General features: G+C 45.6%; 1 protein-coding gene across 3 annotated transcripts in view; it reads right to left on the reverse strand.

Annotated features, from left to right (window-relative positions):
* Nucleotides 1–18408, reverse strand: part of LOC138304374 (integrin alpha-M-like) — a 242314-nt gene extending 223906 nt beyond the window's left edge. For all 3 annotated transcript variants that reach the window (XM_069244358.1, XM_069244360.1, XM_069244359.1), the window contains exon 1: nt 18237–18408. In XM_069244358.1, the coding sequence (XP_069100459.1) occupies nt 18237–18276 (40 nt within the window). In that variant the 5' untranslated portion in view covers nt 18277–18408. The remainder of the gene's footprint in view (nt 1–18236) is intronic.
* Between the last annotated feature and the right edge of the window lie 527 nt (nt 18409–18935).

Here is an 18935-nt window from a genome sequence, read left to right on the forward strand (position 1 = left end):
GCCATTGCCAATACTCTCTGGGAGGAAATTTACCTAACGCTTGTCATTTTTCACTCAAGATTGTTTCTGCTGCTTGTAACTCAAGCGGGCAACGGTATCCAATGGGGACTTGGTGGTGCATCCGACCACAGGGAGGTCTGCCCCCGGGATAGTTTGGGGGATGGAGCAGTACAGCAACGGCTCCGCATCATTGTGCTTCAATTGGGCTATTTGGGCTACATGGGTATATATGCAGCCATTTTGTTATGGCAGCCACCATTTTGTTAGTAATTAACATGGTGGCTGGCCTTAGCAACAGGATCTTTTTGTTAGTACCTTATATAGTGTTAGTGCCTGGAGTTTTCATCAAGACCTTAGTAGCATTAGGTGGTTGGATAGCGGTGAGGCAGTCCCAGCCTCATTAGTGAATTTAGGCAAACTTGGGGTCATAATAAGAAGTTAGCATGTCCCATAATGAAAAAGTGTTGCAGGCCTTGCAACTTCTCAAGGAGACTGGGCGATTGGATTTATAGGTGGAAGGCTGTGAAACAAATGGCCCCAGATGGTGGTGGGTCCTCTGTCAGGGTGGTAGCGGCTGTAATGGCCTGTGCATCACCTCGCTGACCCCCATCGGAAAAATGCGAGGTAGGAGGCAGGGGCCGCTCTCATGTGTGCGGAACAGTCCCAAGTGTGTGTGCGGCAAGGCTGGGTAGCAGTCGGAAAATTAGCTGCGTATGCGTGCCCAACATCAATGTAGCTGCCATAGGGTGTGAGGCCACGGGGCGGGCCTACAGTGGGAATCAATGTCCTGGGTGGCTCACTGCTCTAATAGGTGCCATGGCAGCGCTGACAAAGCGTATATTTCCACAAAAGATCCAGTAGCAACACAAGAGGAAAGAATGAGGAGAGGGGCCCATTTTAATACCAGGGATTATGCAGTAAAAGGGAGAAGGACGGGGGCGAGCAGGATGCTGATAGAAAGAGAAGAGCGCAAGAGGGCAGCAAGCTGGGGTACGGTGGGGGAGCACCCCATGGGAAGTGATGAATGGAAGAAAGGCGAGGTATGAGGCCTGGGAAAGACGGGCATTGGGAGGGGGGGATGAACTGGTCTGTCAGAGGAGGATAAGGGGGACCGTGGCACACTGCAGAGGAAAAGATTTTTGCAGAGAACAAAGCTTACAGAGAGTACTAAGGGGGACAAGGGAGCAGGTGCCAAGGTATATATTCAAGGTCCCATGGGGCGGACAGGTCAGCAGCACAGTTATTCTGCAAGTGGGAAGCCTTGAATTGAGTGATGAAGATGAGGAGATAATAGAGGCCGGGAACATAGTGGAGGAGTATGTACCTGGGGAGGTACATACGAGCAATAACAGGGGTTAAGAATGAGGCCCCTGAAGGTCTATGCTAGAAAAGATAACAAAGGGGGCGCCAACAGGTCACTGGTGACAGCAGGGATGGAAAGGAAAGGTAGGCAAAAAGTGCTAGGAGGAGAGGTGCGCCCAGCATGGCATGGGGTAGCAGCCAACCCACCGGATATGGACTTTCTTTTACAGGAACTGAGCTACAGAAAGGCCAATGACTCAGTGGAGTCCGGTATGGCCCCATGACACCAAGAAGAACGGAAGGCCTGACCCCGCATGGCCGGCTGGACACTATTGGGGGACGTCAAGATCACTGTCCTATGAAGGCCTAGTACGGCCTATGCAGTGCAACCAGTCAGGGAGCACGGTACTGCTCCTGGTGAACAACACCACGGATGTAGGAGACAGGCATAAGTAGGCAGGGTGGGAGGGCAGAGAATAGCCCCCCACCACAGTAGGTCACAGAGAATGGAATTTAATATAATGCTGCAGTGTCAGGTGGCGCAATCTGCCATAGAAAATGAGTACAGGTATACAGAAGGGGACACACTGCTAGATTATGGAAAGAAAGTCTTGTGGAAGGTGAATTGGAGGCAGAAGAGGAACAGCGGGGGAAAAAAAGAACTGGTGGGCACAGGGAGAGGAAGGATGGGGGGTGGACTCTCATTGTTCATCAGTTCATATGTTACAGGAGAAAACGGCAATGAGACCAAACACTGATGATTGGCTAATGAGAAACAGGAGAGACCATGTGGTGAGGCAGAGGGCTCCAGTAGGAGCACCGACCTTGGTGCCAGGTAAGGACCATGCGAATGTGCACAAAATGGCTGTGATGGTCTCAAATGATGTGGATGAGACAGGGTCGCAGGATGGTCATGTGAGATTACAGGGCAGATCATATATGATTGATGCAGGTGGGCAACAGCCGCAAAGTCTGCTGAACACTCCAACAGGAAGTTTGAAGGTAAGACGACAAATGAAGGGGGAAGAAGCAAATTCCACAAGGAAAGCTAGAGGGGAAACAAGGAGAAGGGGTAGAAGAGTGAGTTAAAGAGGATGATAAAAAGTACCTCAGGACAGTAAAGAGTTGGAAATCAAAATGTTGCCATACATGGGGGTAACAAAACCGTTGGGTTCCCATCTTTTGCTGGCAATCAAAGAGAAAATAGGGAATGGGGAATAAGTGGGGATGCTGAAACTCCTACATAGGTAGTTAAGGGCGAAGAAATGTCCAAAGGAGGAGGAATATGAGCTGGCTAAATGTCCAAAATTACCATTAACAATTGAATATTGGACATCGGCTTTCTTTATTTATGCCAGCGTTTATTAAGAGTAACACCCTGAGAGGTGTGTAACATTGTTTAAGTATATGGACACTATCCGGCAGGCCCAGATCAAATACGGGGGCGATGCCTGGGTGTAGAATAATGCAAATTTTGGGCAGGCATGGCAGTGGACCCTGAGATGCAATGGGGAGGTGGATTCTGACCTCTGGCACCACACAATGAGGCCGGACAAGTTTTCATGGCCAGCGGGCTTTCTATTGCATATCAGCCCTGCCAAGGGCATCTGAATCAGGGGGGAGTGGGGAATACGACCAAGGGATTGAACGGTCAGGCAGGGGCATGCTCAGATTTTAATAAAGGGCTCTGCACGCAGGACTATTGTAAGTTTAAACACAAATGCTGCAAATGTGCAGGTAGACATGCCCTTGTTAACTGCTATGGGTCAAGAGGGCAATCACCTACAGTGATAGGATAGAGGGCACAGTCACAGGAGCAATCAATACATCAGCAACAAATACAGTCGTCAGATTTCAGAGGAGACTGGAGTGGACAAGGGACTGCAGGCAAGAGCTCTTACTACCATTAAGTTAGACAGGTTAAGAGCTTGATTGGCACACTATGACAGGACAGAGAGCAGCAAAATACTGGAAGGTTTTACCTGAGGTTTTCGCTTGGGGTACGAGGAGCCCAGGACGAGGTGGCGGGCAAACAATTTGAAGTCAGTGGCTCCCATGAAGGATATAGTATTTGACAAATTGATGAAGGAAGTTCAGAAGGGTAGGATGGCAGGGCCATTTATTGACTGGCCTATGGAGAATTTGAGAGCTTCACCTACTGGGTGGTGCCCAAAAAAGAAGAGTAAATTCTAACTCATTAAGCATCTTTCATGGCTGGAGGGGCAATCCATAAATGATTACAACTCAGAAGAGCAAGCTTCAGTTACATATTCTTCGGTGGATGTGGCATTGGCCATCGTGCAGGATATGGGACGGAAAGCCTTGATGGCAAAAAGTGACATTTAGCCAGCTTTCCGCCTGTTACCGGTGCACCCAGAAGACTTTCACCTGTTAGTTATTCAATTTGACGGACACTGGTACGTTGACAAAGTGCTCCTGATGGGGTGCTCTATTTGATGCGTTTTGTTTGAGTATTTTAGCACATTCCTGCAGTGGGCGTTCATCTGGGCAACTGGCTACAAATATGTGACGCATTATCTTGACAACATTTTCTTTGTGGGAAGGAGGGGGACAGACGACTGCAGTAGATGTTGACCAGTTTGATAAGATGGCTGTGGTGCAATTAGTGAACAGGCAGTGTGCTAGGAATGCACAGGTATTGAAGTTACTGCGGATTTTTGTGTTGCAATGCTTAAAATACAACATTATGTCAGAGCGCAGCACTTCCCAGGTGTGGACAATGACATTGTGAATGCTTTGTCTCGTTCACTGTGGGAGAGGTTCCATGGGTTGGCCACAGACACAGAAAAAGTCAGGAACAGAATGCCGCCCGAACTGTGGACAGCAGGTGACAGAAGATGCTACAGCTGGTGTAGAATCTCTGACAGTGTGAACAACACAGGCCTAAAACCGGGCCTCAATGGAGTTTCTCAATAGCGGGATGCATTGGAGGGGGTGGCATGGAATAGGACAGAGGACGTGGTGCAATTTATAATGACCTTGATTGAAAAGGGGCAGCCCAGAATTAAGAATGCAGGAAAATTGGCAGGCATCGCCTTTATGGGCACACCGCTCTGGGGCTATACCCTGACAGCAGGTGAGCTGGGAATGTGGATTTTGGAAGGGTGAGCTAGACAAAGGGAACAGCCGGGACCGAAAAGGAAGCCATTGATTTGGGAGCTATTTTGTGCAGTCATAAAAAGTCTGCCTTCAGTGCGCACTGGGGAGACGGAAAGGATTCTTGTTGTGACGTTAATGACATGGACGGTCTTTGGGGTCTTTAGAGTGTCCGAGCTTCTAGTTCATAAAAAGGACAGGGCATTGGTTTGGGAGGATGTTTGCAAAGGAGGGTTGAGGTTTTTTTTGCTGCATAAGTCCAAGATGGATCAGAGAGGGCAGGGCAAAGAGGTGTTTATGCGTACGTACACAGTGGTGGATTTTTCCCAGTGAGATGGGCCAGTTTACTGAAGTCAGACTGTATAACAAGAAGGGATGAGGTTTTTAGACATCAAACTGGCAAGTCGGTAACAACTTACCAGCTGTTAGCCGTTTTACGCACCCCCTGACACGTATAGGTGTAGATACAAGGTGCTATGGCACTCATTCTTTCCACATTGGGGCAGCAACAGAAGCAGCAACAAGAGGGTGGGAAAAAGATAGCATGATGAGGCTAGGTAGGTGGACTTCAGACTGTTTTCAGAGCTATGTGCATGAGGAGGGAGAGTGGCGTTATTTGGGGTATGCTTACGCTAGTTATTGTATTTTTCAAGTACGGTGCCTGGCCCGGAAACACCTGGTCTATCTGTATGAATTGTGGGACACTCATTTGTATAGAGGGCTGAGAGACAGGCGAAGGGGAGTAATCATGGCTCCAACCTGGGATTCAATCCAGTACTGCAGTCTGTTTAGTGGCATGGAAAAGGGGGGATGGGATGGAGGGACCTTTTACATTGTCTGAATAGGTTAATGATCTAGGGGCAATGTCCTGATTTTTGTTTATCAACTTGGGCGAGAACAATTTGGTAATTGAGAAAGGAGTAACCCTATTACGAGGGATGAAGGATGAACTATTGGAAATGCAAAGGTAGTGGTCAGGGACATGTGATGTGGACTGAGTTTATACCTAGAAGAGAAAGGAGGAGGGCAGTTAAACCAGCAGCATTAGAAAGGACGAGGAGAAAGACTAACAAAGAAATGAGGACTTTTTGCAGGAGGCATGGGATTGGTAAACTGGAGCACAGGGACCTGACTTATGAAGCTGTAGAGCTCTTCCTGGGGGGTGGGGTGCACCTGTCATTTTGGGGCATGGATCTTTAATTATTGCAGTTTCAGGATGTGCTGGCAAAGGTATTGAACATGCACTAGGAGGTGGTGGTCAACTTTTAGAAAGCAGCAAAGGTCCTAGAATAACCCTAGGAAGCGGCGGTCTTGGGGGTGGGGGGAGGAGAAGCAAATGCTTCACCTTTTTCTGTGTGGCAGTTTGGCAGAGAAGTTGGCATGGGTTAGCCAAGTTTTTTGTTGTTGGCAGCGGCAGTCCAAGTGGAATGGGAACGGGTAGGCAAGAACACGCCTGGACAAGGCAGGAAGTTTAAGATTCAGTAACAAGTTAAATTAGTTACAGGTTTAATAGTTGCAGTTAAACTGGATGAGCGGTTGAAAGCTTCAAGGGACGACGTTTAACCCAGAAAAGGGTTAAAGCTTTGCAGTTTAAGTGAAGGGGGACCTTTGTAGGGACAGAGGAGAGGTTAGGGTTTAGTTTTGTAAGGCTTAAGGCCAGGTTCATGGTATGTGATGTGCACCTGTTTCAATAAAGCAGCCTTTCTCAAATGAAACAAGTTGTCAGTGGTCTGTGCTGCTCCCCTAGTCCCCAAGCTCACCCTTACTTGCAACTGGGAACTAGATTTTCTTGCTGCTGCAGTTCTAGCTTTAGTTGATGCTGAATACCTAGTGTATTGCTTAGACACTTGCCTCTTGGCACTCCCTTGAAAGCCTCCCACTCAGTGGCCCTTGGTAGCTGCCGAGTCCTAATTAATTTCAAAGTATGTCACCATAGCCTCCTGGATTTCCATCCTGAAGATCGGGTTGTGCAGTGCCTCTGAGCGAAGCTGTCACAGGGGTGGCCAGGATCTGGGCAGGGCAGCGCAGTAGTCAATCACCAGAGGGCCATGATCTTTGGGAAACCTGTATTTATATTCGGCCAGCTCAATTATCCCTGCTATATCTCTTGCTAGGGCTTGCTTGGAAGTTAGCATAAATTGAAAGTATGTCAAAATTTCGAGGGACCCATTAGAGTTGCTTATAAAACAACTGGCTTTTTAACCAATGTATTTGAAACTTGTGCTGTAACACGCACCATTCAGCCCCATTTCCCCAAGGTGTCCTTTGACAGGGCTATGCTTATGCTAACTTACTTTGCTCGGAGTAATTCGAGGTGACAGCTTATTCCCCACATAAGTGAAACTTCAGCAACCACCAGTGTTTGAAATGCATCGTAAAGTATTTCACGTCATGTGCTTTTTTTCACAACACGAGGAATGCTGAACCAAGAAGTATATTTTGACATTTCGTTTCCTGCTTTCTAACTTCCCATTTTTTAATGTCAAGCGAGTTATGAAACAGTGGTGCTGCCAATTTCTCTTTCATGGCCTATGCAAGTGGAGCTTGGCAAAGTGTCAGTGCCCCTCTGACGGCTGGTAACTCTCCTCTGCAGGTAAATAGGTGCTTTTCATAAATCTCGATGTCTCCACTGAAAGTCAGAACAACTCCCGAGATGTCGCCTTGGATGCATTTCCTATGTCCCTGGCATGGGGTAGCATTAATCAGTATTTTGTTTGCAGTGACCCATGCCTTATTTGTCACTTCTGATATAAGTGCTGTTTGTGCCAAAAAGTTACTGTGGGGGCCGTGGCAGTGCATTCCTATTGTTTGTGCTCTCCTGAGTGGTGTGGTTGGCATGAGCGACGACTGACAAGGGATTTCTTTGAGTTTGTGGGTAGGTAGGGTATCCGTGCCCTCTCTGAGACATCCACCTTCTTAGGAAAGCCCACCCCTGCCACTCTTCCTCTGGGCTCCTGAGCATGGATTTTTGCCAGTCCTGTTAGTTATGAACCCTCCAGGTGGACACCTCTGCCCACCTGCATTTACAAAGGAGCCCAAAATTGAGTGAATTGGGAGAAGCTGGTGTTATATTAAAGAGAGTTGTATTCAATTAGCCACGCCATCCCTGTTGCCTTCCCCTTTTATTGTCCTTCTTTTATGTCCTTAACCCTGGTTTCATTCCGTCTGAAATAAAATGTTATTCTGGACCTCAGCTTTTCTTGATTATCACAACTGGACTTGATCCTCCTTGAAATGGAGCACTTGGTTCTCATTCTCTATCTGCTGAAACTACCAAAAGCCACCACCTGACCTGGTAGGGGAAAATATCTGAACATTTCCAGAGTGGAAAGTTGGGTGCTCCAAAACTTTCCCGGGAAAGATTCTGTATTGTGGCATAATATGGAAATGATCAATAGGAATTACAAGTGCAGTGCCACTTTTAGTGATTGCCTTGAGCGCGCGTATCCATCCATTTATCATGCCCAAAGTGTCTATGAGGACATTGTAATGTTGGGCGCTCCGTTGAACACAGTAGAGTGCCTGAAGGGCCAATATTAGCTAGTATAGCCCCCCTGCTCCAAGATTTCATGTCATCTTTCTGTTTCTCCCTTTGTAATTAAGAACAGCCTACCCTTCTGCCTGAGGCGTTACCGGTTGTTATAGGTCTTTCCCTCGTTATAGACCCTCAGGTCCAGGGCCTTTCACAGCCGTTGTAGGCCTCTGCAGCAGGATATTATGCTTCATTATTCAGCAGAAATCACCAGGGACAGTGGACTATCATCCATATGTAGAAGTGGCCACTACAAAACTAAATTGACCCTCAAGGTGCCTTAAAGTATTTTAGAGGCCCACGACCTTAACTCGAGTCCCAAACAAAACAAAAGTATTTGGCATCATACGAGCATTTCAATGAGAAAATACAGAGGCCTCCAGGGTCCCTTGCTTGCTGTGCTGCAGACTCTAAGCTATGCCACAATGACGAGGCCAAATAAAGCTAAAATGGCCTCGGGTTGCCTCTGTCCCCTCCTGGAGGGGCCTCGTCTGGCAGTTTGAGCTGGACTGTTCCACAGGGAGCAGGAGCTGTATACTGATTTGTTTAAGGTGGGCCTCTCACTAGAGTGGGTGGGCAAAAAACGATGAGGTGGAATGCTACCTGGTACGATTGTCAGTGGTTTAGACTATTTGAAAGGGCCCTTGCCTTTACCTTTTGCGTGTTATATATTTGCAGGGCTGGGTTGTGCAGTAAGCTCAATGCAGGTCCACAAAAAGATTTGTGAATGAGGTATTTATACTGGAAAAGAGATAGGCGCCAAAATGGCAAGTAATCGGTAAAAGTAGCACAATAAAATAATAAATTAATCATTCAATGCAAGACATTCATTGCGCAAATAAAACAATTTACTGGAAAACATACTTTAAAAAGAGTTAGAAAAGTAATATTTTTTCAGTTACCAGGATCAAGTCCACTACTTTATAATTCATTGTTTGTTGTAGACTGGTTAGGGATACATTGCACTGATTCCCATCCAACATTTTTGTTTTTTTGTCACTGTCCACAATAAATCTATGATATCAGTTTATAATATCAGGAGAAAAATGTTTTTCTCTTCAAGTCCTGAAACAATATAACGTTATTACTGCTATGGTAAGTGTGTGGTACCACCTGACTATGGCACAAGGAAGAGTTAAAACCCCCCATTGGAGAGGATAAGTCAATTGTCTGAGGGTAACCTGGCAAAGACTTCTGGAGACAAAGGATGGTGCCAAAATGCCAACGAAGACTTGAAGTGGAAGGTTACCCCACCTTTGAATTTCTGGTCACATACATGCTTTTTCTGGGATGTTCCACCCAAAACACGCGTTGCTTGTGTCCAGTCAGAAACATGGCCATCCCTGGTCGGATGTGATGGGCTTACAAAAGAGCCAGGTTGACTAGACTGGGCTATAATAAGTGAATATTCCAGGAATGGAGAAATCCCCCCCTCTGGTTACAATGCACCCGAGGGAAAGCTTCATGCAGGGGGTGGAGGAGGAGGGAAAGAAATGGGTGCAGCTGGGAAAGAATTCATGCCTGAGGTAGAGAAACATTCCGAGGCAGCGACTTGCCCATGACCTTCGGTTGCAAGGAACACTTGACGAGAGGAGGCATTCAGGACACGTTCAATAAGTCATAAAAAGTTGAAAGGGCCAGACATGCAGATAGTGTGAGCAGGAAGATGGGGTAAACCAGTGGGTAGGCGCCAAAAATGGTCGGTCTACTATTCACTTGCAGGCAGTGCTTTAGATGTTTAAATGGAAATGCTAAAGTACAGGTACTCCCCATTTAGAGTACCTGTTTGCTCCTCAGAAGTGCCGGTTCTCTCCTATTCAACGTGCTGCAGCAGCGCAGAGAAGTGCGGGTACTCTCCATTTAAGGTTAAAGAAGTGCCGGTACTCAGTACCGGAGAGCTCCTGTCCATTTAAAGCACTGCTTTCAGGATGACTTTACTATTCGGTGGTGTGGTGTAAACAGAAAACGTGGTGCTTCTGCGGAAACATCTGTACTTCAGTGCTTTAAATGGGCCGGTACTGTCCGGTACTGAGTACCGGCACGTTTCTATTTTGAGAGGGGGAGTACCAGCACATCTCAAGAAAAACGTAATACTTTTAATTGGAGAGTACCGGCACTTCTCGGAAGCAAGCAGGTACTTTGGCACAGAGTACCTGTACTTTAATTTTTCCATTTCAAGCACTGTCCAGGAGTATATGGGAAGTCTGACTTCAAATTGCTCCATGACCACGAGAATAGATTTTGAGGACTAAGGATTCGTTTTGAGGGCAGGATGTTTACGAACAAGCCAATGATGAGGTGTCCAGTAGGGAGTGCATCGCTCGAGCTTTTGTGGAGCAACAACGCACGTCTTTTTTAAATTGCATAAATATGCACTCATTGGGGTACTTCGTGGTCATGATCACGGCTAATATCGAGGCAAAATGCAAATGGTCATTGAGAGTTTTTGAGGAGCTAGATGCAGCCTCCTCAAGGAAGGGGAGATGTTTTCCCTGCGCCTTCCTCTTTTGAGGGGAGTCCAAGTCCATATTAGCTTGCAGCCAATGTGAACACTAAAATAAAATCTTCCTTTCAGCCAGACGTGAAAGATGTTTCTGACAAGCCACAGAGTCAGAGACAAACAAAATGTCGCAATGAGTATTTGAGCCGGGCTCTGCTGGGCCCAGACTCCATCCATTTTCACTTTCTAGCAGATTCTTCTGAGTGGTGTCTTTTCTCATTATGCCACCTTACGAGGTCCACCATCTCCTTCAGCCTCTTCTTTCTGAGGATGCATAGCTGACGAAAGTTCACGTCACTGACGTCCTGACGTCTGCAGCGTGGGTAGTAAGTTCTACTGCTCGATGCCAGTGTGGAGCACTATTTCGAGTGAGTAGCAAGAACTATGAGCTACTTAGATGAGACCGGACAACTATAAACATTAATCTCATGATAGCACAATAGTAACATTTCACATTTTATTGTGCCACAATACAATGATCAGCAAAGCCCACTTTATAGTTCATCACGCGTTTAAGGGCTGATTTGCAGTTTGGCGGAGGGTACAGTGACAGAGTACCCCCTCTGCCACACTGAAGGTTACCCTGCCTGCCTGATTTACAGTCGAGAAGACCACAAGTATGTTAGGTACAGAGCTACTCAGACTCCGTCACTGACATACTCCCTTGATGGCACAAATGAGTACTTTCGGCCATTCGACAACCTGCCCGATTTAGAGTGGGCGGTCCAGTGGCCAGTTTTTACTGCCCTTTATTTACCACTCTGAAAAGACTTGCGGTAAGGGACAGTAAACACATCCCTCACCATTGGGAAAAAACTCCTAATGCCATGGGGCTCATTACTTTTTCAAAAACAAAATATAACTTTGGGATTTTGTTTTTGAAGAAACAAAAAGAAGGTAAAAATTTGACAGGTAGCTGTCATGTTTGACTGAGCTTTCAGTCAAACTTATTGACAGTAAGAGTTTTGATGACGGTTCTTATCAATGACTAGGGATACCCACTGGGCCAGCGGACATCTCTAAATTTGGAGCATGGGTACTCTGTCAAGGCAACAGAGTATTTTATTCCATCGCCCTGACGGACTACAATCTGTATTCTAAACTCTAAGTCAGGCCCTTAGATTCTAGAAGTTGCTTGAAATACTGGATTAAGTGGTTCAGCCTTTCTTTCCTTTATATCCGCCTTATTCAACAACGCCTACTCTGCTGAAGCTTGTAAGGAAGCAGTCTTTAGGATTCACAGATACTAAATGGCAAGCCCAATATCATGATTGATATTTCCTATTCGCTCTACAGTCTTATTTTTGCAATAGGGATGTAGTTGGCATGTAGACATCCTATCTGGAGGCCAGTCACGAGATACGATGAGGCCAGCAAGTACATTTTGAGCTAGGCCTCACAAAAACATCTCACTGGATTGACTAGGGTCTCTCTCTAGGACATTTAAAAAACGAATTGAATGGTGATGCATCGGACACATCCAGCACAACAGAGTTAATGCTTGTCTAGATAAATGGCATAATGTGCAGTTATCAGCTGATGAGGGTGACACACAAAGGAATAGTAAGTTGAGAAAATAACTTGAAATTTGCTTCAACATTGATTCACAAGTATGGTGGTCTTCAGGCATGTGACATTGGCAAAAAGGGGACCACACAGGACCCACCACATATAGGTGTGACAAGGTATATCTGCTGTCAGTATGTTGGTGTTCATATTTGCGTCCAACCAATTAGCACTGCACTGAGACTCGCTTGTGACCCAGTCCAATAGCAGGTAGAGATTGCTTCTGATGCAGCAGTGTCTGAGGGTTTCAAAGGTACTGGAGGGGTAGATGGAGTGTTGATGAATGACGACTAGATGAACTATATTATAGTGCTCTTTCCAGTGCTTGTAGCAATGCATCTGCGGTGCACTGACTTAAGAAACATGAAAGTGACTTTTGTAGTGGGCAGTGAATCTGTGGTGGCTTTTGTGAAGAATCTGGCAATGTATGATTCCTGTGTGATGAAGCTGGTGAGGGAATTGGTGGCTCAGTGTTCAAGATGGAACGTCGAATTTAGGAACTGGAACATGCAAGGGATCGATAATAAGATAGAGGATGTATTATCTTGTTCACATTGGTTTGTATTCTGGGGATAGGGAATGGAGGCAGAAGAACAAGGTGTCCCAGATGCCACAGGTCCTCTGGAGGCTAAGAGAGTGGTGATCTTATAACACAAAGGAGTAGATAAAATTCTGTGACAGTGGGTCACAAAAGGTATTCTAACATGGACCGCAAGAAACTGAATTAAAACAAGACCTGGAAGTCATGAAATTGTTTAAGTGGGATGCAAGTACAAGAAGTTGGGCACACATTTTTTAGAATAAAGACAAAAAGCCAAAGTCAGCAAATTATTTTTCATACACTTTTTGAATACTGTCAGTGTTCTGGAAAGTTTGGAAGGCCACTCAAAAGCTTTGGGTCCAGTAAAACAAAGGGCCTTAAATGGGGAACAGCACATAGAAGCTGAGGAATAGCGGTGGTTCATAGGGATGTCAATAGACCTCATTTTGCTAGTGAGAACATCAACTTCCCAAAGTTCCGAAAATTGTCCAAACCAGTAATGTCTTGGTTAGTGGGCCTTTTTCTTTTGTAGGTGGAAACCAATTTCTGAGAATAATGTTGGAGTCTTTCCTTTTAGAAAGGAAACATATAATTCACCCAGCACTGTTGAGGACAAATCAGAAGGTCTTGTCCAGAAGAGCGTAACTATCTGGTAGGTTGATAATGGTGAAGTAAATCAATGAAAGAGGATGGAGTAATACCCTTGGTACATGTATTGAAATGAAAAACCAAAGTGAAATTGACATTCAGTGCAAATGACATAGATGAAATACAATGGTGCAATATCATCAGAATTCCTGAACCCAGCAGAAATGCAAATGAAATGACTTGCATTCAGGTCATACTGTGCAGTACCCACATTCAGTAAACAACAGCATTCTGAGCCAAGACAGAGTCGGACACTGGATAAGGACTTTAGAGGCTGGGAAGGGAAGAAAATGAAAGATGTTCTCAATATTTTATAGTTGATTGAAGAACGTACATGAAGCCAAAAGAAATCTGTTTATGAGAGAACCAAAGATAATACAAATATTACAATCACTAGGTACAGCTGTGGAAGAGAAGGAAACGAGATCTATAGCAGAAAAGAAAAGTATTTTTTTTATGTTTACAGGAATTAAAGTAGACAAAATGAGATACCACCCCATTTGGATGCACATGGACAAGCAGAAATACTAACATTTTAAAACGCATAGCAGATAGGTAATAACAAATAGACCGAGGAATCAGGTGCATAAAAATAAGCATGAAATGATAGAAGACAACAGAATAGTATATAAAGTAAAGAGTAGATGGACAAGTGCAGAGATTTTAGGAAGTCATTCCTACCAAGAGACAGTAGTGAGCAAATATTCTTCCCAGAATAGTGAATAGGATCAAACTTATAAGAAGAAAACAAAGAGCAGAATCTGAGCTATACAGAGAGTGAAGAACAGATATAGGAGATAGGTGATCAGCTGGTTCAAGAGTCGCAGAGAGATCCTAAAGGGAGTCGATCCTGAATATCGAATACGGAATTACATGGGACACTAATATCGTAAACAAAATATCGAAGGACAGAACATGGAAAGGTTATTTATGTAACATTTTCTAAATATAGCTCCACATGTATGTACTTTACTGATATATACATTTCAAGCTACATAGATGTGGAAGAGTAAATCTATAATTCCCTATATGCACTTACCTTTCGATATTTTGCTCCTTGATATTTTGTCTTTGATAAAAGCGTGCCACGATATTTTTGTAGTAAATATTACAGAGTAAAGTTTACCAAAAAGTGCTAGAATGAACTGTGCACAAACCAACTTCCGTTCCTTTCACTCGTTGACTTTATGCTTGACGTTCACCCCGCACAGTGCCCCTCTGCCGTTGGGCTAGGAACCTGCTACAGGAATACCATATACACACATGGATACAGAATGGAGGATAATTAAGAACTTCTGACTCAAAAACTGACACAAAATCAGATAAGACAGGAGACTGCTAGGAACCATCAGAGCAGCCACTCAACTCAGAGTATACAGTGAAACACTGGTGTGAAGAGAAGGCGAGAACCATGTATGCATCAGGGTATCTTTTGCTGAAAGACCTATTAAGGCACTCACTGTACGTGCTGTAAGTTTGGCTAACTCGTCTGTGTTGGAAAAGGCATGCAAGGGTGGATTGGACCCAAGTCAAAGCAAGGCAACTTGTCCCACCTTCCAGGTAATGAAATAGAGCCAAAATTGAGTTGCAGAGAGCAATTGGTATATCTTGCCCCCTCCCCCCACTGCACTAGTTGATAACCTAATGATAACTACGCCACAGTGCTACAGTGTGTTTTTTACTGTTACGCGGTGCTCTGTTGTCCACGAGGATTTACTTTGAAACCACTGTATTGGATGTTAATCAAGCTAAAAAAAACACCTGGCACCTGGTGTAGAGCAGGTTCACAAAATTGCAGTACAATTCTTCAGAACAAAATGCTTATGTTTTTATCATTTGGCTTCTTTTAAAGTTAAAATTGTCTTGATAGGTTAGGGTCTATCTAGCAATCTTTTTTTATTGTCCTATCCCCGAGTTTGGGCCCGATTACGAGTTTGTGTTGAAACAAGGTGCTATTTATTGCACATAATAAATAACAATACTCGGGGGAACTTTATTTATCGGGTGCGATGAATAGCACCTATTATGAGTTTTCAGGGAATAACATGCAGATTTTGGAATTTAATACACCAAATCTGCATTGTAGGTAAACACTGTACATATTTCCTTGGTTAAATTTCGTCACGTTTGACTTTCCAAAATCCACCAAAGGTTGCGGTAGGTAATGCATCTGATAATTGTCCAATGAGAGAAAAGACTCCCAACTCCTAATTTCGACCTTCGTGCAAAGAGGCGTTTACAAACGAGGCAGAATACACCCACCCACCTGAAAGCAGGCCCTTTATGTTAGCTGTGTAGACACAGCGTTACATTTGTAAACAAGCATTTGCAATGCAATGGGTCTCCCAATTGCTCGCGTTAGAGCTATTAGTGTTGTAAACTCCTAACCCGACTTTTCTTGCCACACAAATTGAAAATGAAAAGTCATACAGTTTCACATAAGCGGGCCGATCCAAAGTGCCAGGTCATGAGCGTGAAGGAGACACACAAAAGGAGAAAGAAGTTCACTCGCATTCAAACGTATCAGCAAAAGTGCAGTTATCCATGTAACAGGGTCGATGTCCAAGGCTGTAACCAAACCGCCCCAAGGAGGGACAAACGTAATGCATTTACCAATGATAACAAAGGATTTTTGAAGGGCACGCCGATGAAGAGCGATAGTGATGTGTGTGAGGCTGGTGTAGCTAAAAGCCCAACTAGATAACAACACGTTGGAAAAGCAGCGCTTGCGTGCTTCTATGCTCAACCTAAAAATATATTTGTATAATTGTAGGGCCCAAAATCCTTTAAGAGCTCATTGCCAGTGTTGCAGAATTCCGGGATTCTTGAATGCCAAGGATACTGTGTCTTGATTCTACATCAGGCTTCTTTCTTCTGCCACAGTGGTGTAACCAAACCCCTTGTAGCCCAGCCCACATGGTGGGCCTCTGGGCTCTAGGGGCCCCCTCAGCACAGTACACTGTGTAAGGGTGGCAGGCTCCTGACTGGGTCGAGAGGGGGGGAGCCTCCAGGGATTTCCCAGGGGTGCCCCCTCAAGTTTTGTTACGCTACAGTTCCACCACCCTACATTTCCTGTCCCTTTATCTCACTCTTTAAGTTTCTTTTCCATCCCTGCTTTCTCCTTTTGCTACCTCCTTTTAGCTCTCTTTTCTGTCTTTCTTTCTCTTTTGCTGTTTACCAGTCTGATGAGGAAAAATAAGCCCTGGCCCCCAAACATTATTAGTAGAGCCCACAACCTGAACAAACTAAATACTGGATATGGGCCATGGATGTGCTTGTATATTCATAAACTGAGACCGGGACTCACATAAGGCCAAGCCCTAAAACCTTGCACCCAGTTATTATTATTTTTTTAAACATAAGGGCTAGTGCACACACATCTAGGCACAAAATAAACAGTTTTTTGTATATTTTTCATTTTATAGCAATTTCTGCTGCACTGTTTGTGTTTATAAACTCTGTGAATAAGAGGTGTTACTATTACCCAAAATATGATAAGCAATGTACTAATCTCAGAAGAATAGCATGCCCAGACTCCGTTGCTAGGTTTAAAACTCACAACCTTTAGATTAAACAAACAGCTGAGATCAATCTTAAATAAAGTTTCGCCTTGTCGCCACACGTAGTTCTTTTACCGAAATGGTGGCTGAGACACTTTTTAGCACATACACAGGGTTGTGCATGGTGAGTGAGACACAAGTACTGCGCACCCCGGCGCACCGAGTGAGCCAGAGAGGCCGGGTTATCATGGGAGGGGCTCCGGGTGTTTGTACTGAGAAGGAGGCCGGTAGGAAGGAAAGAAGGAGAGAAAACCGAGTCAAAGAGGAGGGGGGGAGGGGGGGTAGGGGGTTGGTGGGAAGAGGGCAGCAAAAGATGTAATAAGGAAGAAAAAGATGCAGAGGAAAAGAGATGGAGAATCAGAGAGAGATCTATGTAAGAGAAATTACAAAATTAAGTGAGATGGGAAAGGGGGATTCTGAGCTGTGGACGCGAAAGAGAAACCAAGTAGAGCAGGACGGGGAATTACGGAATCACGCTTTTGAAAGCACACAAACAACCATGTGTCAAATGTCATATACTGGGGGGGGGGGGGGCTGGGGGGCAGAAAGGTGTATGTAACAGCAGCCCGCCCTTACAACATAACCTAGTGCCGTAGTTCTATATCGGCCACAGGAGAGTGGTGTGGCCAGAGGTGGACAGACAACAGACAACTGAACAGTCTGTGAGGCAGTGGAAGTCCAACCCGGCAATAAAGTACCGCCTGCGCCCCTGCCTGTGCAGCAGTTAAAGGAAGACACAGCCCTGCCAGTGCCCTCCAGACTCACCCGCAGCAGCAATCCCGCTCCAGACTGCTGGGGCCCGCACACTGCTCCGCAGATGCACCCTACACCTGCTCTGGCAACGAGACTACAGATCACCCTCGTGTTCCAGTCAGTGCTTAATTTGTAAATAAAAACGTGCCGGTGCCCAAAGCCCTTCTCTTGAACACGCGGCTGCTGCACTTATATGTGCGAGCACAGGATACTGAAGAAGCATAATCCTGAAGCCATCTCGGGCCTCTTTAATCCATTTACAGACACTCCCTACCCCTTCTGCTCACTCTTGCAGCTTTCTGCCTTCTCCCTGTGTGACGCTTTTTCGTTTTTATCTTCCTCCGTCTTTCCCAAAAGTTTCTTTGCTCGCGGTTAATGCTTGAGACAGAAAAATGAGTGCCGACCCTCAAAAATAAGTGGCGGTGCCTCGCACCGGAAAGTACAAGCACAAATTAAGCAATGGTTCCACTACTGACACTTAAACACAGACACCTGCCAATACCCTTCGGTTTCTTACCGGAGTACCACCAGCTAGTCAATAGTAGGTTAAATGCAGAACTCTGCTTGGGACCACCATTCAAATGCACCCAAGTCCTTCCCTAGTGCATCCGGTTGTTTCAGTATCTGGACTAGCACCCCGCTCCGCCAATGTACCTCTTGTCTGAGCTGCTGCAGAACATCATTGCCCCAACCATCTGCCCGTGCCCCGCCACCTACCTGGAGCCAGGGGCAGCAGGAGCAGGCATGTCCTCGCCATCCTGTGCAGACCCCCTCAAAGGTGCTGTCTATCCCCAGTCCAGATGTGATTTAAAGGGCAGTGTGGTTGCTGCGGCTCTACACTTTTCACGTCACTTTCAGCTCACCCACTCTCCAAAAAAGGAGAGAGATGGCTTCCTTCCCCTTCCTTCGAGCTCGAAAGCAGAAATAATCCGAGGGTGTTTAGTGCGGACAGTCAGATTGACGGAGCCGGAGCCTCCATTGCCAAATGCGTGGGGAATTCCTGGAAGACGATATGACCCTTACGAGCATCCTTAATTCCATGACCCACCTGCCCTCTACAGATTACAACATCTGCGTCTCGTGGGATTTTACCCGATCAGCGGCCAGAAGAATCATTTCCCAGAATGTTGGCCAAACTGTGACCCAGCAGGATAACCCCCTGAACACTGCCTTCGCGCCTGCGGCTTGCACCTCCCACACTGCTCCGCCATAACTGTTCTGCAGGCTACAGGTAGCAGAGAGAGGCCACTTTAACTAAGTACTTGCCAGAATGTTAGAAAGCACTGTTATGTCTGGTGCAATGGCTGTCTCACGTTGGGGCAGATTTAACAATAACAAATGTTAGTAAGTAAGGATTTGAGTTAAAACCCCTGGCGGTGCATTGGAATGCCCATGTACCATCCATGACATGCCCCC

This window comes from Pleurodeles waltl, chromosome 7 (assembly GCF_031143425.1).
Source record: "Pleurodeles waltl isolate 20211129_DDA chromosome 7, aPleWal1.hap1.20221129, whole genome shotgun sequence".
Taxonomy (NCBI): Eukaryota; Metazoa; Chordata; class Amphibia; order Caudata; family Salamandridae; genus Pleurodeles; species Pleurodeles waltl.